The sequence below is a fragment of the Ruditapes philippinarum genome, unplaced genomic scaffold (genome assembly GCF_026571515.1).
Source record: "Ruditapes philippinarum isolate M1 unplaced genomic scaffold, ASM2657151v2 ctg2967_1_1_1_1, whole genome shotgun sequence".
Lineage (NCBI taxonomy): Eukaryota > Metazoa > Mollusca > Bivalvia > Venerida > Veneridae > Ruditapes > Ruditapes philippinarum.
This window is the reverse complement of record NW_026851970.1, coordinates 1-23,877: the sequence shown is the minus strand read 5'-3', so window position 1 is coordinate 23,877 and position 23,877 is coordinate 1. Positions and strand designations below refer to the sequence as shown.

General features: G+C 31.6%; 1 protein-coding gene across 26 annotated transcripts in view; it reads right to left on the bottom strand.

Moving 5' to 3' along the window:
* Window positions 1-8,910, bottom strand: part of LOC132744206 (muscleblind-like protein 3) — a 94,651-nt gene extending 85,741 nt beyond the window's left edge. For 5 of the 26 annotated variants that reach the window (XR_009627684.1, XM_060732992.1, XM_060732998.1 and 2 more), the window contains exons 1-2: window positions 7,878-8,206; window positions 842-1,315 (exon numbers count right to left, since the gene is read on the bottom strand). Coding sequence is in view for 25 of the 26 variants with exons in the window: in XM_060732992.1 (XP_060588975.1) it covers window positions 842-1,042 (201 nt within the window). In the remaining variant the exon portion in view is untranslated. Of the gene's footprint in view, window positions 1-841; window positions 1,316-2,104; window positions 2,254-2,381; window positions 2,523-7,877; window positions 8,210-8,232; window positions 8,534-8,732 lie in introns of those variants that run through there. The other 21 variants (XM_060732926.1, XM_060732944.1, XM_060732984.1 and 18 more) reach the window with 13 other exon arrangements.
* Between the last annotated feature and the right edge of the window lie 14,967 nt (window positions 8,911-23,877).

Below are 23,877 nucleotides of genomic sequence, written 5' to 3'. Positions count from 1 at the left end.
TTCATTTTATTCAGAAAAGAAAAAATATGTTTTCACGAAAAAATGAAATAGAATGCCAATATTGAGAAAAATTTACTTTCAAAATTGAACACGAAATTTAGAATTATGAAAAAAAAAACATTGTTTATTTTTTTTCAAATACAATGAGAATTGAAATCACTTATAAATGGACACAAAAAAACCTCAGACTTTGCTGGATCATTTAAATTTGACGGTTCACATTAAGTAATAATTTCTCTATACTAAATGCATCTTTATATTCATGCATTAAGAGATTGCCCGAACAGTTCCAATAACATTTAACATAATAGTAATTAATAAACTTGGATGAGCACAGAAAATACGATGATAAAATGAAAGTGTAAACGAGCAATTTATACTAATGGCGTACAACAAGGGAATATTTACTCGTAAAATTAATGTTCTGCATAATATGTTTTACCCATTTATTCGTAAATTATGCATCTTATTTATAGTTTTAGGTCTAGACTTTAGGTATAGCTGCAAAAAATCCTTGTAAGATTTTTCCGACCAAATGCACAATGATCGCAAAAGAAATTTTTTTAAAAAAAACTTTATCCGCATACGCAATATGCAAATTTTATTTTAATGTTATTATACATGGTCATTTGAAAAAATTATATTAAATTTTATTTTAATACTCGACATCATCGAGTAGGTGATTTTTTACAAAAATTATCTTTGTGAAAGGGAAAATAAACAAATCTGCCGACATTAAGTTGCTGATTCTTTGAAAGGAAACACAGACTCAAACTGTTACTAGCATTATGGTATGCAAATAAAAGTTTATTATATATTAACAATAACATTTTGTACGTACCTTTATAGAATCGAAGCAGGCTGTTACACGGCCATTTTGTACTTCTACGTGAGGCGGAGGGTGTGCAAATTTGCATTCTGTATCACTCCGTGTACATTTATTCCTCTGAAACTCGCGGCACACTTCAAGTGTCAACCAACGCGAGTCTTTTACATTGGCAGCAGCGGCCAAATTCAGTACTGCCGGATTGACCATGGCCATAACAATGTTATTATGAAAGACTTGGAAGTATTGACTAAATATGGAACACAATTAATGTGTATACACTAACAAAAAAAATAACTTTCCTCGACGGAGCGATATATTTTTTCTCAATAAAAAATAATAAATCAACTAATCAACAAAAAAAACTATGGCGCAGCACTAAATATTTCCACAAATAGCTTGATGACTGGAAGTCTTTATTTTAGCGTGTATCATGTTCACGTGGTCATCTTCAAAATCCTTGATTATCTCCCCTTGTAATTCGTATGTCTGAAAATAGAAAATAAATCTTATTTCACTCAATGTTCACATGACTTTACATGAATACCACCTATAAATAATCATAAATTTAAAACGTAATTTCTATCGATATAAACCACAAGCCGCAGTTACAAAGCCGTGACGAAGAAATAAAATTAATTTGCATTTCATTTGACTGCATGTAAACAACATTATACTATATTGTGATTTATTAATTGTTCAGCGTGCATAATAAACAATATTCCTAACGATCTGATGTGAAGAGGCACAAATCACATTAGATTTCACGCTGCTCTATTCACATCAAAACTTAATTACATCACAACTTTAAAGTTTACTCTTTAAAAACAGAAAATTCAGAATCATCGAAAATGCATCCTCGGAAAAAAAAAGTAAATATAAATGCATGTAAGAAAACAGATGAAAAACTAGACAGGTGTGCGTATGCGTTATATCCACTCCTTTTCACTTAAATGCACAATATCTGGAAAATTATGCAAATCTTATTTTAAGCTAAAATTTGAATTTCACTAATATTATTCCGCATATTAATCGTATGTTACAAGTGTGGCAAATTTCATATTGTGCAAGATGCCTTCCGCAATCTTAATATCACCAGATTTAATTTTATAATGAATATTTAATTCAAGCACTTATCTTAATAAAGTAAAACAAAAAATTCTTAGCAAAGATAACAAAAGAAATAAAACTACAATAAATCAAAATCAGATAGTGAAAAAAAGAAATCCAGAAACCACACAATAACCATTTAAGAAAGAGAGAAAAAAATTATCGAACATTTTTCTTAAAGATCTGTACACAAATAATCCTCAACAGACAAATCCTCTTCCCCAAAGTTCTTCCCCAAACTATACAATACAACTCATGAAAACGAACATAAACGAATGCACGTATAGAATGCACGTGCAACGCTAACTGCAACACAAAATGATATCCATCAAAATCCAATCACAGACGTTTGTAGGTTTTTTCCAACACAAATGTCAAACTAACTTAGTTAAGTGTTGGCATGAAGTAAGCCGAAAATTTCCTGAATTTGTCAGAAATGACTCACCTATGAAGATAAAAAAAGCGAAGAAAGTTTGTGAACAAGGCAGGTTACTTGAACCAGTACCTCTCGTCACACAATAATCAACTGCTTTAATACAGCACCATACAGTTCCTTACAGTTCCAGCAAATAATACTTCTGTTTATCAGTTTACGATTTATTTATGACAGCTCAGTGTATTAGAGTACTTTTTTATGTCATGCCAGACAATGAGGAAAACTTGTGATTACTGGCTACACCAACAATAAGGATAAAGTTTCCCGTTTAACTCGCAATGTTTTCAGCTGTTGATGAACACTTAACCTCAGCAGCTGGAACCGAAAACGATTTGCCACCAGTACAGAGCCAGGCCAGCCTGCACATCCCTGTAGTCTCGACCATGCCCTATACTGCTGGCGGCTCAATTTTTTTTTCTGTTTTGGGTATTTAAAACTTTTAACGAACTGTTCCAAATTCCAAGCGAGGCAAATTTGTTACACAATCTAAGCAGGATAAAAACTTCCTGCCCTCTTCCACCCAGAATTGTTTAATACTAGTAGGCTAATCTTGTATGTAATGTAAATTCAAAGAAATATCGTTTTAATGATATGCAGGCAGGTGTGTGGCAACCCTATACTGGTGGCAAAGATCAGTTTCGGTTCAATCTGGTTTAACAGTTAATCTGAGCAGGTCACAGTTTGAAGTCTGATCACACTGCACAATAATGAAAGCTGGACTTCGGGCTCTATTTCAGTACATATACTACAAAAGCGAGGCAGCATTTCAATGGATCGGTGCAAAATGGAGGTAACTCCTTCATAATGTTCATAATGTCATATGAGTAACAACTATTTTGCACCAAACCCTCGATTTCTACATGGCAGCATTTATAAAAGTTTTAAAAGAGTGATGGCAATCACATGACTTCATTACAGAAACATTGGATTTACAGGTAAATTGGCTTCTGAAGTTTTCAGAATTAAGAAAAATAGCACAAAACATGCTATATATCAGAACTATGGACAGAAAAAAATGTCGGAAAAAAACATTAAAAAGCACATATTGTCTATGTTTACTTATTTATCTTACAGAGACACTGGCACTGGCAATGTAACACTTAACTATCAGTGGCAAGTGTACTTGGCAAATCTATTTTTAACTGAAACATACTTAAAAACACATTAAAATACCTGACTGCAACCTACCTGCATATTATAATAACTCTTCTTACAGATAAACTTGTTCAAAATGAAATACAAAGAAAGAAAAAAAAATGAGCCAAAATTACAAAAAAAAATCCAACTTAGTATCTAAATTTATTAAAAATCACTTATTTTTCTGTGCACAATTTTACAAAACCCTATAAAAGCCATTAAGTTTATTTCAAGGATTTTTCTTACATCTTTAATGCATTATGCCTTAAATTTCATGTCCTTTTTGCTTCATTCTTAATTATAGGGATATAAACAGCAAAGACCACATCCGCTTATAAATAATGCACTTTACTTTGTGTGCCCCTTTATAAGAGATTTTTTTTAGGTTTTAAATTATAATGCAAGTAATGCAAATCCAGTAAGTGTCATTCATTAATATTACAGTATATCTGCGGAATATGCATTAAAAGTATTGTATTTGATATTCATTATATACTGGTAAATATTTAAATCAGTTTGAATTAGAAGTTGCGAAAGAAATGGGTAATTTATTATATTACTGGTTAGATATCCAGGAAAGCCGGTGAAAAGAAGGATTGCGAACCGGGATATGACAATAATATGTGTTAAAATCAGCATTAAAACAAACAGATGGACGAAGCATATACATATTTCTAACTTTGTACTATTATTTCTCGATACTATTAATTTTTTTTCCTCAATATCAAACCATATTAAATATTAAATTTTGGACCTCTATTTTATATGAATCAGATTATCTCGTTCCGAGTTTCAACTAATTTAGAATTATTAAAATAGGCAAAAACAGAGAATCCCTACAGAACGTCCAGAATGACAAAACTGAAAATACCACATGCTGGTTTTGATTGAGCCACAGTTCAAGGACAGTCAGTAGTGGTGATTGCAAGCTAACGTCCATGACCCCTAGCACCTGCGGAAGCAGACTTTAACATTTAACACAATAATGGTGAAATTTTGAATTTAGAAACCTCCACTGTATACAGTAACAAATCTTCACTTTCATTTCTAAGAACTCCGTAATCATCTGCACTCTTCAAAACAGACATTTATGCTAAATTTTATACTAAAAACATGTAATTCACCTGAGAATGCATCATTTAATCATGTTAGCCATTAAAATACTTGACTTTCCATAAATACACGATGACAAAATTTTATGAGAGTTCAAGGCAAAATCTTGACATATTAAAAAACATTAGCCCCTGTTTTTACCAGGACTTTATAATAGTGCAGGATTTAAAATTTCAAAGTTCCACCTCAGAATTAAAATGATGAAATTAGAATTTGTCACCGAGTATTATTGACCAGAAGCAAAGACGACAACGAAGAAAGAAACACGTGCAAAACTACAGACTTAGTTTAACCAAGTCTGGCCATATGAAATCAATTGTAAAGATTTAAATGTATCGTCTCTCACACCCCCTATATTGTATCAACTTCATTAGTATTCAGATTTCTTGGAATCCTATTGCAAATCAAGGTTATGACATTTTTTATTTCTAAGGACTACAAAGCTCTGTGACTGTCTTTTTTAATCATAATATATCAAGTATCAACACTATAAATCCTCTGCCTGCTAGCGGCTGGACGATATAACGATCTGAAAGCTAACTTTCTCACATGAAGGAATCCAGAGTCCCTGTCAGGATTCGAACCAACAGCGGTTTGAGCTGGAGAATCTATCCAAGATCATTTGCCTGCACTGTTCGCTATTCAGACAAGGTTAACTTTGAAATTTTCTCTAAAATTTGAATTCATGACTTGTTTTGTACAGATTAAAAGCATGGACAAGTCCATTTTAGACCTGTTAGCGCTGAAAATGTTTAAACAGTATTGGAATCAATGGTTCTATTAAGCTACAAAGGAACAACATCGAGTTGAAGTTGAAAACTAACATGATTGTTGTGAAACTAGAAAGCTCTAGATGAATAACTCCGAGATGAAGTTGAAAACTTACATATGAAACTAGAGAAAGAAAACCATAAATAATGTTGAAGTTTTCTTTAAAATATTAAATCAATCTTGTAATCTGAAAGTTGTCCCGACCTTAGACAGTATAAATTGCCGACATGACATTTATGTAACATGTCTGTAGCATAGACTCGTTTCAAATATATGCGATATTTATGGAGATTTTCAACTATCCTTATAATGATAATCAAAGCCTGCATACTGTGCACATGATGTCGTCAAAAGTGACTCATTTCCGAACGAACTTCTGTGCAAAGCTTCGTAATATTTTTTTTTTTTAATTTAATATTTTCTTTCAATCCCTTAAACAAATACTTTAAAACGAGTAGGCGCTGAATTTTAAAAATTTAATTTTAATAAGAAAACAGATTTATTATCGCAGTATGGTGCTTGAAACGCGATATTTAAACAAAAATGTATTATTTCATATGATACCATACAAAATTCTAATGGCTTAACACCTTTATTAAATTGTTGGTATAAAATTTCACTTTACAATAATCCCATCATATAGATTGTTTATATTATGGTTGATATTTTAGTTTTATCACCAAACCTCCATATTAATGGAATTGTTGTATTTTAGATTTGAAATTACAAAAAAAAATCAATATATAAAATATTCACAGTATTGTAAAAAAACATGCGGGTCTGGTCAGACTATATGAATGACATGGTCAGACTACACAAATGACATGGTCAGACTACGCGAATGGCTTGATCAGACTACACAATTAGCCTGGTCAGACTACACAAATGACATGGTCAGACTACACAAATGACATGGTCAGACTACAAAAATGGCTTGGTCAGACTAAACAAATGGCATGGTCAGACTACACGAATGGCTTGGTCAGACTACATGAATGGCTTGGTCAGACTACACGAATGGCATGGTCAGACTACATGAATGGCTAGGTCAGACTACACGATTGGCGCGCATTTCATAATTTATAAATACATCAACTTGTATCACAATATTTTACACAATTTCACTAAACAACACCTAAAAAATAAGATATCTTTTCTCAAGATCTTAAATCTTAATGTCTCACAGTTATTTGCTTGAACAATTTATACAACTGTAAACAGAAAATATGTGAAAATGCAGTCTTCCCTTACAAAACCAGGCTTTGGCTTATTTTACATAGATTATTTTGCGTGTCAAAAACTTGATATCCCTCAGTTTTGAATAAATCATTTTTTTTTTTTTTCGTCATGGGTATTTTTTAACATCCTATACACTCATAATTTAAGATGACAGTTTCTTAATGTTAATTATATAAAGTCAACTTTTTTTTTTCTCTTCTAAATTTTATTCACATAAAAAAATAATTTCAATTATATCCAAAATGAGAAATGAAAATTTAATTTGGCGCTAACAAATGAATTTATAATAAAATCTTTTAGTTCTTGAAGTCGTAATGCATGCAGGTACCGTATTACAGCTATTCAGGCTTTGAATCGGAACATTAAAGCATTCATTACAATTTATTTATTCATTTTTTTTTTAAATCCAAACGTTCTACGACACTTATATGAATCCCGATCAACAACTTTACTGTTTACTTTTTACACAATAGTCCATTTGTTGCTATATACTATATATGCAACGATTTGTTAAAAAAAAAATTTGCGATTATGCGATCAACAAATAAATGCGATTAACAAATAAATAAATTATTTAGAGTAATAGGATAACATGATAAATATGCGTAAAATGAACGAACTTAGCGGAAAAAAAAAATAGAAAGGAAGAAAAAAAACCTTTCAGATTTTACACAAAATCAATACGTAAAATTATAAATTACATGATAAGACTTCAATTATTCATTGCCCCATTTTGCCCTGTGAAAAGACTTTTTACATCGCATATTGAATATTTGTAAATAAAACATTACGCATGCAAAGAATAATTTATAAAACATTGTTTAATTTGTATAGATTCCAATATATTGATTGGATTTTGAAGAATGTACATTTCCATACTATAATATTTTTCCTATTCAATTTTTAATCTAGTCTGCCGTGCTGAATAGTGTAGGGTTAGTATTTATTTTACTTATTTATGAGTAAAAAAAAATTTTTTTACTTTTTTTTATAACGAACAATTTATTCTATTTATTTATGAGTAAAAAATGTTTTTACATTTTTTAGAAGGAATAATTTATTCTTTTTATTTATGAGTAAAATTTGTTTTTTTAACATTTTTTTAGATGGAACAAAGACCCATTTTCTACTGATATAAATTCAAACTGATGTAATTAACTTTTTTCTGTTAAATAAAATAAATGCGCACAACAATTTTAGCGAAGCAATTTTTTACGTTTTCTTTTTAATTTAAATAATACTCACTGTTTGCAAACTAATTTTATAAACTAAAACACAGAGTAAAAATAAATATCCAAATGTTTACTCCTCTAATTTTATAATGTTCAACAAAACAACAGTTACACGGAAGTAGCCCAATTCGAAATAAATCCTACGAGATTCACTTTCAATAATTTAATTTCCCTCTTTCACAATGTGTTCACATGACCATCCACTTAAATCATACAACTCAATTTACTAAAGTCTTTATAGCATGCACGTAGTCGGCTATATAAATATTAAAAAAAGATGAAGTTTAAAATCTTCAGATCGCTATATTCTATTCACAGTATGATATCAAAAATACATAATGAGATTCATGAAACCTATCTATATTTACAGACTTGACTTTTGTATACATCCAAAACAACTTTTTAACACCAGTGGCTTTCTCAATTCATTTACATATTCTTAGCAGTTTCTATGCAGAAACCTTTTAGCACAATGACGATTATATTTTATACATTCACCACGCATGACTGACTCCGCTGTTTGCGTCCTTTGTATGAGCTCCGTATTTCACTCTCAGTTGGATCATACACAATGATGACGCGATCTCACTTACGATCTCACTCAATCTCGCAGCCAATTATGATTAGATCATAAACAACTATCGTGCACATAAGTTTGTTCAATGTCCGTAATTTTTTTTTTTTTTTTTCCGAAAAGTTCATTTACTTCAGCTAATCCATCTGAGGAACAAAAAACCTTTTCACAAAATGGTGACTGTGACATCGAGCTCGCATACAAAGCATTCAATAAGATAAGATTAAATTTTAATGACTTTAAATGAAACCTGAATAATCTAATTTATACAGTGACTAAATCTTTATAAATTACTTGATATTATCACTGTATAGATGCACTTGGATCCTTAGTCTAGCGAGCTCTCAAACTTCCCGATCACTGTACAGTCATTTCATTCTTTGAAGCAGCTTCCTTTGAATCACTCATACTCGTTTTTCACACGTAAAAAAAATTACGATTTAATGCATCTCTTGTGGAATGATATGAATCACTAGCTTACAAGACCAGACGGAAAACTGTAAAATATCGGAAAGCCGTAAAATATCGATTACTGCACGCCTCACCTGCACAAACTAATCACATATATATGACAATTCTCCGTAACTTTACTTCAGGCATGTGGAAAGGATATATCGTAATTTCTGACTTCTCGGGAATTTTCCAGACTCGCATCCATCATTCTAAATCATATTTGACTCAGTCTTTTCTCTTATTTTGAAAGTTTACTTTTAACAAACAATCCATCTTTTAGGGAAAAAAATCCTTACTTTTGAACACTTTGTGCACGACCTCTCTCTCTCTGAATTTATTTACTGACTGAGACAATTATTTCTTTACCCATAACTTGAAAATAATGTGTTCAACTCTAAGTGTCCTTTTTTCTGATGCTCATACGAATTTCAAAATGCGCCAAGATATTTTATTACAACCTTTGCACTAATAAGAACAAAAAAATCGCCTAATTAATTTTACCTGCAATCTCAATATCAAAACAAGTAGCGAACTTATTGCTCCACCAGGGCTAATACACTAACTCTTAAAACAATTCAACTCACAGCAAAGAATTAAGAAAATGACAATGTATTGCCAAACTAATTGCTATAAATACCATCTTAATTCCAAGGTTAATAACGCCAGAGTTTTAACAATTGAATTTTACCGTCCTCGCCTTTTTCCTTTAATCAGCGCGATACTCTAATCAGGGATGCTACAGGAATATAAAGTTGCAGACAGACTAGGAGCGACTGACTCACACAAATGCTCTCACTCTTTTCGCACCTAAAGCTTTTAGTTTGAAGCTGACTGGTTATCTGATCTGTAGATCAATTACAAGATGCATTAAGTTACCCGCCGGGGTGGGGTGGGGGGGGAAGCTGTATGTAGAAGTGTCACCATGACACAGGCAATGCACTGTCTCACTTGTAAAAAAAAACAAAACTTAAGTACATGCATTACCACATAAAATTATATACACTAACTTACTAGAAGAGGCAGACTGAATAACCAGAAAAAAAAAATAGGGGGAGGGAAATAGAAGAGACCATACTGATTTCCACACACCACATTACGAGGACTGGAATGAAGTAAGGTCACATTGAAATTTAACATGGAGCAATCACAAGGACAGCCATGCAATCATCAAAGACCATGCAATATTAGGAAGACCTCCATACTGAAACAAAAGACCATGTATTCAATCTGAAAGAGCTCTAATACACTTCCTCTCGTTCAAAAAAAACTTCTTTTACACAAGCAGTCTATAATTTATACTCCTATCAACATACAAATGGGCAAAAGGATTAAAATGGAAAAATAAGCATTGGGGGGGGGGGGGAATTAATGCAATGAAATAAACAGAAATTGTCATGTAATAACATTGACACAGCCATTGATTGGATTTACGCTGGAACGAATGTAACTCAACAAAGGTCCCCGACTTGTAGTTCGTCTATTTGCAAATTGTCAATCAACATCTCAAATGTAACAGTCTCTAAGAATGCACAGCACTAAAATCAATTTTACCACACATTTCGTTGTTGAAAAAGGCATGTAATATACGCTGTTCCAAAACTTTTCCGAAACCCCAATTTATATCCCATGAAATATGTGACGATTTTCAATTGCATGTATTTCTGATTAAATTCTTTAATTGCAGCTGAACCAAGTCAACGGTTAGAATACTGAATGCAGAAAAACGGGGATTAATTATTGGAAATGATTTTGTTCTTATCAGTTGTTACCCTGAACTCAACAAACAAGGGTTTTTTTTCCCCCATCTTAAATCTGGTGGTACATACAAACTTCAACTATTACAGCTTCACAGTGCACCACAACTCAAAATAGTAAGCTTAATTTTGATTTATTTTATCACTGATAAGTGTAACAACACAACTTTATGGCGTTTGTTTGCACCCCCAGATTTGTAAGGAAATTTCAAAACAAAACTTTTTATTCCAGAGTTACTCTATTGACTAGGACAAGGGCAATAACTCATGTATGCAGAAGTTACAATTTTCCAATATAAGTATTGCATTTAAAAGGTGTGAAAATGAAGGACTTATAACAAAACAACAAATTTCAATTTCAAGGACATCTACATCAAATGACTCACAAGAAACAGGTGACAATAATATTCTAAATATAGAAACAAAAGAAATTAAGACCTTGACGTAAAAAATCCCACATTTTTCAAACCAGGTGATAAACAAAGATGCAACTTCAACTTTTCATTTGAATAAATTCCTTTCACTAAGTAACAAAGTCACACCATCTGTCAAATATACATTTAATTTACATATAGTCTGGTTTTTTATGGCACAAGCTGTAGCAACCACTTGCCTTTTAAAATCGAAAAAAATCCAATTTAAAGTTTGCAAAAGGTGTCTCTGATCTTCAAAAATGTAATATAAATTGAACACTTTTAATGAAACTATGCAATGCACTTGCTCACATGTGACAGTGCCTTAGTTTATACAAATTGATTTTAGTTTGTTTGTGTTGGAATCTATAATCTATTTAAACACTCTCAAATCAAGCAAATTAGTTGCAGGGCACTGTACTTCATGTAGCAAAGATTCCTGCAGGGCAATTTACATCAGGTAGCAAAGAAAATCTTGTGAGTCACTTTACTTTATGTAGAAAAGATTCTTGCAGGGCACTTTACTTCATGTAGAAAAGATTCTTGCAGGGCACTTTAAATCATGTAGGAATGATTCTTGCAGAGTACTTTACTTCATGTATCAAATATTCTTGCAGGGTACTTAACTTCAGGTTGCAAAGATTCTTACAGGGCACTTTACTTCAGGTAGCAAAGATTCTTCCAGGACACCTTACTTCAGGTAGTAAAGATTCTTGCAGGGCACTTGACTCCAGGTAGCAAAAATAATTTTAATTCTGCCCCTAGTATATATCATTCATGGAAAATTCACCACTGTCCTACATTTTGTAAAACCTACTGCATGAAAGAGTTATTTGCAAACTATTTTGATAAAGTATTATGTTTATTCCCCCTTTCTGAGTAATTACCAAACAAAGAAATGGAATCCAAACTGCGAATAATGGTATATTCAAATCCATTCTAGGAACACAGTCTTATAATTAATTATACCTCATAAAGACATGAGATATTTTCTGCACCAGTCACATGTGTGAAATGTTACGCAACAATCTAACTACCTTATTTATATGCATCCTAATTAGCAACAGTGAATTAATTATTAAACATTCAAAAAAACCTACATGGTGAAACTGTAATGAAACTAGAATAATTATTCTTTGTTTGTGCATGTGATACAACTATGAATTTTTGGGACAGGCAACATGAGTCTACTTCAGGCATCCAACAATGTACCAGGTGCGTGCCATACGACCTTCATCGCATGTACATGTACGTCCTTTTTTACCTTTTAAGCACATGTCGTATGATGCTCTTTAAAGCCTTTTATAAAACTTGTCACAGAGGAAGACCTCCATGCATTTCTTAATTAAAAGTACAAAATTATAAACAGTTGAATAAAGCAACATCCTGTATTGCAAAATTTTTAAAATTGCAACAATTTTACCGGATGTTACCATCCCTGGTTCGCAATGTAAATTATCAAAGCATGATTGCATTAAAACTTAAGTAGTTGTCTCCTATCTTGAATACAGCATAACTATAATTTGTTAATAGTCTGTCCTCGGTGTACATAAAAAAGTCTTGCATTTAGAATGTTCTATTAAAAGACATGATAATTCCACAGTTTAAGGACACGGCTCTTGTTAAATCCGTAATATTGATAGTTAACAGAGCCAGTCTCTCGAGACACTTGGCCGCCGTGACATTATCAAAATCAATTTGTCTTGCAGACCAATTTCCAAAGCCTGTCACTAGCACAAGCAACATTAAACAATCTAATTCTGTGACAAAAACTCTTGCTCCATCATAACAAGTTCCTTAATACAAATGTTTACAATCTAATTCTCCGACAGAAGTAGTATTACATCTAGCTAAGCTTCTCTCTCTCTCTCTTGGGTCACCCAATTGTTCAGTGTATTCATTAGGGGAAAAAAACAAGAAGTTACACCATCCCCAAGGCAATAAATTGTTTTAATAAATGATCTAAAATCAAAGACAAATTTTTACTAAATAATCTTATAACAAACTATGTCAAAAATAATATATAGTTTAAAGCCAAAATATTTCTTGTCTTATCATTATTATTATTACTACTGTTATTATACCAAAGAACCAGGATAAGAACTGTTATTATACCAGAGAACCAGGATAAGAAGCCCATTACAAATATTATTGAGAGTAACCCTACAGGCTTTAATTATCAAAATATATTACTACACATACAGACAATTATTTCCAAGGCTTTTATTAAAAGTCAGGGAAAAATATTACCATCAAAATTACTACTGGTTATTTTGTTACTAGAAATACATGTTTTTCCTTTAAACCTCTTGTGATTCCATTCCTCTAAAAGAGAGCCAACACTTCATGAAAGCATTTTTTTCTTCACAGAAAACCACTTCTCATCAGTATGCCATGTACTGACTCGCATATGTGAAGCAGATTCAAAAATTCAATTTCCTCGCCAGTTTTAAAAGCTTGTGATTGACTTTTAAACATTCCTTAATTTGTGCCATGCATTTTGAACATTCATTTGAAGCACTTGTAAAGGCCCCAGGTGGCATCGAGAAATATTCTTCAACCATCTGAAAGTGACAATGCAATTAGGTCTCAGCTGTACCCATGGAATCTTTCCTGGAAATATTTTCTATGAATGCTGTATCTTTTCCGTTTGGGCATGTCAAAATTGCCACAGACTGATTTGAATGGAAATGATAGGTTCAAATTCTAAGGTTCCAGGTTTCAAATATTTCCCTGTAAATTTATAACGACAGCATTGATTTAACAAATAAAAATTCCCAGTTTTTTGTAATATAATGTTGGCCTCATTCTAAAGAGGAAGAATTAAATTCATAAGAATGTTCAGAAGATTTTGTCTCCAATAAAAACTCTTCTATTGTTTCATATAATATTACATTAAACTTGATAAACATCATGGCCATCATAAAATAATAGACTAACATGCATTAAACTTGCAAATTATGGTACAGCTGCACTGGTATTCAAAATAATTTTCATACAGTTTCTTATATCACTAAGAATATAACATAATTTGTTTTAAAATTATGTGGTCCTTTTTATGATATTAACTTACATTTTCAATTTGCTACCAATATGGGTATTACTTAATACTGATTAATGATTGACAGCTTTTATTGGCTGTGCAAATAGTCCTTCTGACCAACGGCTTTGCAAAGGAAAGTTATTAAAGCATCACAGCACTTTTCAATTTACGTAATGACTTTTGTCAGACACTGTATTTTCTGATTTTATAAATGAGCTTTAGCACATCTTTCCTCTTTATGGAAACATGAAAATGTCTCAATGACAGCCTCATAAAATATGAATATGAGGCTGTAACTTGTATCTAATGGTAAACAAATTATGCCTAACAAACTTGCTAATATAATCACTCTCATCAAAGAGAATTTTAGGACATGGTAGAAATGAGTGATATCCCATAGATCGGTCTGTACAAAGACACTCTTATAACAATATTAATCAAAGCTTGTTGCAAAATGAATATCCAAAATTATTTCTGCAACAGTAAACAATATGCTCTTTCACTAAAAACTTCAATTAAAGACATAAATAAAGTAGATGTCACATATAAAAGTAATATATGACTGTATTTATGATGGAAAATGAAAATTGCATTTGTGGGAAGCAGTCATTGTGATTTTTTCCTCCATAAAGAGCTCTGTGTGGTCACAGTGCTCATACTGTTGCAGTTATGTTGATTAATTTTCTAGAGTGGTTGGTTTGAAGTCTGTCTACTTGTTGCTAGTCATACTCAAAATTTTTCAAAGTTCAGCTTTAATTGTTATATACTTCTTACATATGCTGCACTAAAAACATATAGAAGTTTTAAATCTTTGTCAACAAAATAACCAAATTACTTAAATTTAATGTTAACAGTCACATTATACTTAATTTAACAAGAGATGTCAGTAGGACTGAGTGCTTGGCTATTTCCTGTGCTTGTGAGATAGTAATACAAGAGCCTTGAAAATGCAGACTTTTGTAAGTTCAAAAAAGAGCCATAACTCTGACAAAATCCGTGCCAAAGTTATGTGCCTTAGACAGTGACCTCCTATTATGCTCTCAAATAAGTTTAAATCCATTCCTTTCAGTAGTTGTGGAGATATCAAATTGCACACACAAACTAAAACAAAGTGTGACACCAATGTCAGGATGAATACAACTTAGCTCTCAACTTAGCTATACTTTAAACAGTGAAGCTTTAAATGAAATAATTTTAAAATCTTCTAGCAGATTCTACCTTTTACATTCTATTTACAACATGACCACCAAAAAATAATAGCTAGTAAAAGAATCAAAATCTAAGTTAATTCCATCTTATTTCTTCAATTTTCCTCATTTCAAGAGAGGGAGAGAGAGAGTGGGGGAGAGAACTTTTTTTCCCTGACAAGAATATTCTAGAATCTATGAAATTAACTAGCATGAAAACCAGCATTCTCTGATAGTATCAAATAACATGAGGTCTGACAAGCTCACTACAATCTACTTTAAGAATTGTGAATTGGTCTCGGGAGGAAAGCGAAAATGTGATCTCAAATCAATATGTCTACCACAGTAATCAACAAGTTCCAATCGTACCCAGACCATGTACAGGGAGTCGAGAGATATAAAACAGGCCCTCTCTGTTAATCATCATGGAACTAACTAGCTTTTTCCCCACTCACAAAACACAACATTAAACAGCAAGGACATTTTATGTCTAGTCTGTTAATTTACTGTCAATGTACACTTGTTATGAAATATAGAGGATTAAAGAAATGCCCCAAGAAATAGGACAGGAGTCATGTGGCCTTAACACTTTTAATTAGTCTTGTTTTTTTTTCCTTTTCCATACTACTTGTTATTCTTAAAATGTAGTGGACTTTGATCTAATTAATATAATGCTGTAACAAATAACAGACTGGTCTTTGACCATGACATTTCCATTGCAGTAGACTTGTTACAAAATATACAGTGATCTTAAATCATTAAATATTACAACACATAATGCAAGGGTCTATGACCCTTTACCTTGATGAATTTGTCATTTACACCAATGGAGACACCTTGTCTGTAGGATCTCAACAGATGGATGCAAAGAATACTGGGGAAAAGGGGATGAATAAAGAGTGAACTTGTAGTTATCATCATAGAATGAAACAATGTTCAAATTAAAATGTGTATGACACTGATGGAAGTGGTTGACATGGAAACACAATCACAGATATCTACCCAAGAAACTGGTTCCTTGTTTGTGCTTGAAATTATGCACAAGTCAAGATTGCATGTGAGATTTTCCACCTCAAGTAAAGCTTGAAAACTACCTTATGACCTCTGATGTATTGGTGTAAAACAAATATGAGTTTTATTAAAGTTCTTCATCTTACGGACAGGGTGAACAGTGAAGAAAAACACTAGTATGACCACTATGGACATAGTTTTTGCATTTAGAAAGGAGTTGAAATAAACAAGCAACACACTTCATCAAATATAAGCATTGAACACCTGCCTTTCTTTAACACGAAACCCCTTTGCTAAGGTTATTTGTACATAACCATTTACTATATCAGTATAATAAGTGTGCTTACATTTCTTATTCTAAAATAATTCCATTTTTAACTATAAGTATTGAAGCTTGAAGGCTTGAAGCTCTAATTAAGTACCATTCATCTAATAAACATAGTTCAAGAAGTATTTTCATAATGACAATTTATATAAACATCTAAAGATGTTGATAATGAATCTCTGAAGTGTTTAAGTACAGTAGAGTGTTTAATATAAAGATTATTACTATTACATTCATTCAAAAGCACAGAAATAATTGCATTATATTTCCATACAAATCTAACAATACCAGCTCAAGTACTTGTTGTAGAAATGAAAACCAATACAATATATAAAGAACTGCCACAGAAAAGCAATATAAAACATTCCCTAGTTACATAGCAAAACTTGCATTATACACGAAAGAAAAAAACAAAACATTGTTGAATATAAATAAATCTTCTGTAAGAAAGGAATAACATCCATCCATAATCATCATGTTGGGAGTAGATGTAGAGGAGTAATCTCTGCAATATTGTCAATATTTAGACATTGCCTTGAGAAACTGTGTAATTACAAGAAAATGATCTACATTGTTTATGTATTATTCTATACCGTTATTAGAGTCCATGATTTATACCTGTCTTTTGTATAGACACAGTCATCTAACAAAAAAAACAATAGTATACAATCAAACATAAAGAACATAAAGAACAAGAACAATATCACGCAAAAACATAAATCAAATCAACCAAAGCATCTGCAAAAGTTTCAGTTTTTCCTTTGAACTTTTGTAAAATCTTTGAACCAGGTATAAAGGAGGTGTCTGTGGCCAACAGGTAAAGGTAGTGTCATATCACTTGGCTCATACTTCTGTTGGAATGAATACCTCTAGGGACTTAAGGGACTCTCTTGCTAGCTAGCCCACATTTGAATCAATGCATCCTTGGGGATTTGAATCCTGCAATTGGTCAGGGACATCTTGCCAGTTCAGAAGATACACAGTAACATGTGGAAAATACGGGCCAGTCAAGAAGATATCACATTTCATGTGAGGAAAGTTTTTTTTAGTTTAAACAAGAGCACCGCATGTAGTGTTACCCCTCATTCTTCTAAAATGTCCAATGTTAGAAAGGGCATAACTCAAATATATTGCTTTCAGAATTATCCCCCATGCCTAACAACTACATTTTGTGATGATATTAAGTATTCCAAGTTTTATGTTGATACCTTTTGAAATGAAAGTTTTTGCACCACACTGTGGTGCACCACGACAGTGCAACAATCTTAAGACCATGACTTTTTCTTCGAAAAAGAGGCAAGGTTGAAACGTTTGGGGATCAAGTCATCAGTTTAAATCCAGAGGGGGAGGTCATACAGCTTAAGTCTGTGTGTCAGGCCCCTGAAAACTGTACAAAAAACGGCCACCGAAAGAAACACCACATTTATCTCTGCCAGAAATGAACAGCTTTACAGTGGCCTCCAGTGACAATGTTAAAGCTTTTAAAGCCAGCGAATCATTAATAAAGATCAAATGTTAATGCTAGGAGAATTGATGATTTATAATGATCTCAAATTAATCCCCTCTATTTGTGATTTCCTCTCCTGTTTGTTTTAACTTTTATGCTCATGTACACTTCGTTCTTTTTCTCCAGGACTAATTACAGTCAATGTTGCTAGGTCACCGGATTAATTTAATTTTTTAATTATTTGCTCCTAGAAACATAATTTTTTTTTTGGAATGGTTTGTATGTAAAATTGATTTTATATTATGAAAAGTATCAAGAACTAAAGAAAGTTAACAGTGATTGAAAATAAAAATTATTTAATTATCATGGCTTTATGAAATTCATTTATAAATGGACTTCAGTAAATGAAATAAGAATTATGGACAGACCATGATCAGAGGGCATAGATGTGCAGGCTGATCTTGGTCTGCAGAGGACGAATGTCGCAGTACATTCAGTTGACGCCAGAAGACAAAGGAGTTAAATGGAAACACTTGTAATCTGATTGGAAACACTCGGTAATCTTATACATTAAGTCAAAATTGGAAAATTGATTTATTAAACAATTAATCAAACCAAGTGTAATGTGATATATCAACGTTTGTCTGCAGAACGTATGATCAAGTTTTTTGCTTATCTATAACTTCATTAAGTCCTCGGGCAGAAGTTCTTTAATATTAACAATCGTTTATTGATATATAACATCCATTTTACCAATTTATAACCCCTTTACCATCTGCAAAACACACTTCATCATATGCTTTTAAAATGTACTTCTGCATGTTATATTTGAACACATGAATAAAATATATATACTCGTATATATCTCAAACTAATGAAAAATTTCAAAAACAAGAATGATATAATAAATATCAATATTTTGACACTTTTTGTAACATAATGCTCAGCATGTCATAATTTATTACCAAATAAAAATGACGGTATCTAAAGATTGTTATTTTTACTTGGAAAAAAAGCATATATTTCAGATTGTTTTTTTTTCCTTTCATTTTTTAAAATACAATTTTTTTTGGCAAAAATCATTTTATCATGATGTATCTTCCACGATATACCTATAACTGGCAATTAGTGCAGGGGAATTTGTAATTACACACCGCGTAATCTGTTTCTATATATTTCCCTGGCACCAAGGGAAATTACCTAAAACCATAAAATGAAATAACTAATGTAAAAACCAATCAGGGGAAGCTCAAAAAACTGAGCGGCTAGGTCAACTAAACACTGAAAATCTCATTAAAACCAATTTTTACGCCATTTACAAAACCTACAAAATTCCTCGAGAGAATGTTTTAAGAGGCTGCCATGTTGTTCGTAAGATAAGAGCGTAGATATTAAACATCTACTATTTCATCAATGGTTTTTGTACTTTTACTCGAAAATCTGCAAAACGTGGCTTCCAAACTCTGCTCACCGACTTTATTAAGAGCTCGTTTCGATTTAATAGCAAAATTAAGCTCTGCGTTACATAAAACCGCATTCCGCGACTGTTTTATAGATGTTCTAACAAAACTCATGCATTACCACATGGAGCACTGAAAAATGTTGTGTTCCCTCATACTTTAATAACAAAAATAACCCTTCTTATATTGGATCTGGTATCAAAGTCAAGGTCGTTTATACAAAATATTCAAATGGAAACTGAGAATCAGGAAGTTTTAATATTATACCATTAAAGTCATACCATTAACTCATCACTATCAATCTAAAACTGTGAGAGCGAAAAAGAAAACAAAAAAAAAAACCACAAAAAAATAAAAATTTAAAAAAAATTTAAACCCAAAAAAAACAAAAAAACCCTTCCCAAAAAACCCCCCCCCTTCCCCCCCCCCCCAATTTTAAATTCCCAAGGGTTTGGGAAAATTATACATTTTTAAATTTTTAAAAGGGGAATTTACCTTGACCTGGGGGGGAAAATTGTTTTTTTTTTATAGAAAAAACCCGGGGGAATTATAATTTATCTTTCCCGGGAAAATTTTTAATTTCATTTCAAGCAGATGTCACTTGCAGATGTTTAATTAAAATAGTCCAAATTTTTTTGCCCCGTTTTTTTTGCCTTTTTTTCCCCCTTTTTCTTTTCTAAAACCTTGGGAATTATTTTTGGTTGAGCTTTTCCAGGTATCCCTACTTAAAAGATGGATTAAAAAAAACCCTTCAATTAAAAATGGATTTTTAGGAAGACAAAAAAATTTTTTAAAAAATTAAACAAAAAAATTTTTCCACCATTTGGGTTGGGAAAATTTAATTTCAATTAATTTAAATTTTAAAAACACGAAATTATTTCGGGGTTAATTTTGTTGTTTTTAAAAGTAGGGGAAAAAAAAAAAAAATTTAAAATAATATTTTTTTAAATTTTTCTTTTTAAAAAACGTTTTAGAAATTTTTTATTTTTATTTGTTTTAAATTTAAAAAAATTAAAGTCTTAGGGGTTTTAATTGAAGTGATTTACAAAAAAATCAACCCCGGGGAAAAAGGGTTTTTAAAAAAGGGGTTTATTTTTGAAAAGGTTTACTTGTGGGGAAGACCTTTAATCATGGGCCCTTTTCAATGCAATTTTATAAAAAAAGTCATTGGGCACTGGCAATAAATCGGGCCCTTTAAAAGGGGTTTTGGAATCTCGCCAAAAGGATTTTTTAAAATTATTTCAAGTAAAGAGAGTTTTATACCGTTTAAAATTTCGAATTTCCAAAAACCGGGTAAACCCCAAGGTGTGTATTGTCCCGGGAAACACCTTAAAATCTAAAAATTTGAGGCGGTAAAAATTTTTTCCCCCAAAGTTAAAGGGCTGATGCCACCCAAATTTGCCTGGGTGAGCTCCCCCTTTTTAATTGTAACCCAAAAAAAACCAAAAATTTTAAAAATTTACCAAAAAACCGGGTTTTTAACTTTGGAATCTAAAAGTTTTGTTTTAAAAACTTTCGGGGACAAATTAAAATAATTAAAAAATACCTTTCCAACCCAAAAAAAGGTTTGGGGGAAATTTTAAAAAATTTGTTAAGCTTTTTCAAAAGGAAAATTAAAGGGCCCAATCGTTGGGGGACTTTTAAAAGTAAAACCCAAAAAAGAATTGGGGGGAAATTTGAAAAAGAAAACCCTTAAAATTAAAAAACAAAGCAAAAAATAAAAAAAAATTCTTTCGTTTCTTTTTGAAGACCCTCAGCCCCAAAGAAAAAGAGAAAAGTTTTTTGCAACAAAATAAAAAAATAAACCCCATTATTTTTGATAAAGCCCAACCCAAATGGGGGAATTTTCACCCAGCTTTAAATGAAAACACCAGACCCAAACGAGCTACAATTTTTTAAAATTTTTATCCCCTTCCCGGTTGGGTTTTTATTGGGAAACCCATTTTTCCTGTTTTTTTCCCAGTCCCGGGCTATAAAAAATATGGTTTTGCGAAAATATAATGAATTTAAGAAGCCCTTGCCAAATTTCTTACAGTGGAATTGGGGGTTTAAAAAAAAATATTATTCGTATCTCACAGTTTTGAAAATTCTTTTTTGGTTAATTTAAGTAAATAAAAAAATTGTGGTTCCCTGGGAATTTAAATTCCCAAAATAAGGGAATTCCCTGAATTATTTTTTTTATTAAAATAAAGAAAACATTTAAAAAAAGGGGCATAAAAGGCATTTTCCCTCATTTAAAATACAATGTTAAAAAACAATATACAAACCATTGATTTTTTTTGGGTTTTTTTTTTTTTTTTGGGGGGGGGGGAAGATCATTTTTTAACCCTTTATTAAAACCCTGCAATTAGAAAAATTTTTGCATAGAAAATTTCCCAAAAAAATTTTGGGAATTTTCCCCTTAAAAATTTTTTTAATTTTTGGGAAAAAAATTTTAATTTCATAAATTATATTTATGGGTTAAAAGTTTTTTAATGAAAAAAGAAAAAAAAAAATTCCCCTTACTGTTTTTCGTGTTTTAAATAGTTTAAAATTTTAAACCTTTTCTCAAAAGAACTTTAACAAAATCAGAATTTTTTCCCCAAAATTTTTTAAATCTCTATACCCCGTGTTTTTAAGAAAAACCCTTTAATCTTTTTACCCCCTGAATTTTATTTTTTTTTAGAAAAATTTGAAAAATTTTAATTTTTAATTTTCTGTAAAAACTAACACCCATTTTTAATTTTTTTATTTTTTTTTCATTTTTCTTCAAAATTTTAGCATTGAGGAAAATTTTTCAACAAACATTTTAAATTTTCCCAAATTTTTTTTTTAAACCCAAAAAACCCCGCCCCATTTTTCTTTTTTTCCCCCCAATCCTGTTTTTTCTCTTTTAAAAGAGCGAATTTTTAAATTTCTGGCAACAAGACAAGATATTTAAAAGCTTAGATTTTCCTTGCCATTAAAAACCCTGGAAAAAAAAAAAAAAACCAATCCTCTCCTCACGAATTAGAATAGTATTAAAATCTGTAACTCGAATCCCTTTAAACTTTATAATTAAACAGTAATTAATAGGGAATAATAGATCATAAATCATCCGAGATTGTCTTGAACTTTAAAGCTATCTTATAGTTAATTTTATCTTAATGTTGACCCACATTTTTAATACCATTATAAAGCATGCTTTAACCAGACAATTCAATAGACAATGTGTAACAATGAAGGAAAAGACTACAATCCTACAATACATGTGTTATACTGTGTAAAACATGTTCACATTGAAAATACATTTCAAACATTTTAGATGTAATGATATTGGCAATTGTATGCCATCGCTCCCTCGTCACGATAGTTTTAAGGTTTTAATATTTTCTTTCTGAATTCAATTGATTTGAAATTAAATATAAATTTTAAAGTCTGATGAAAAAAAGTAATCATCATGTATAAGTTAAACACTATGCCTGTTCACAGCAAACACAAAAGCCTTAACAAAAATGCTTGGTACCCGAGACGTAGTGCCTCAAGAGTCTTGAACGTGCCAGACCAGATCCCTAGCACCTCAAGAGTCTTGTCTGGTACCAGACCAGATCCCTAGCACCTAAAGGGTCTTGTTCGGTACCAGATCAGATCCCTAGCACCTCTACAGTCTTGTCCGGTACCAGATCGCTAGCACCTCAAGAGTCATGCCAGGTACCAGACCAGATGCCTAGCACCTCTAGAGTCTTGTCTGGTAACAGATGGGATCCCTAGTACTTCAGTCTTAATAAGAAATAAGCTGTTTGACTATGTTCTTTTCTACAATTTATGATCATTGGACATTTTAAGCAGATGACAATTTTCCCAGCATGCAAAAGGATTTATTGCTCATTTTATCACTACCATACATTCATCAATTAAATGGCTGCTCATATTTATTTAATAACAAACTATGTCATATACAGTAACTAATACATTTATTTAGAAAGCAGTTGATCTTATGTACTTGATTATATATGCGCTTATCTAATCTGCATAAGACACATAGCGTGTAGAAATGTGCCAACTTTTTACTAAAGATTATAATAAATGTCAAATACAACAAGATAAACATTAATAGTAAAGCTAAAAATAACTTTTTCCAAATTTTCCCACTAGTTACTTTGAAAACCTTGTTGTTTAGTGCTTTTCTTGAATTTTCACGAGAAATGAAACAAAATAATTGTTACAAGTTGGTGATGACGAGCTAAGCTTAGCGATGATCCCCGTTGGCATTGTTTCTTTCTTATTTAACTTTTTATGACATATTTGTTTCTTATAAAATGTAATCGTTAGTGAACATAAGTAACTTTTTTTTTCTTTTTCAACTTTTTTTGACATACTGTTTTTTC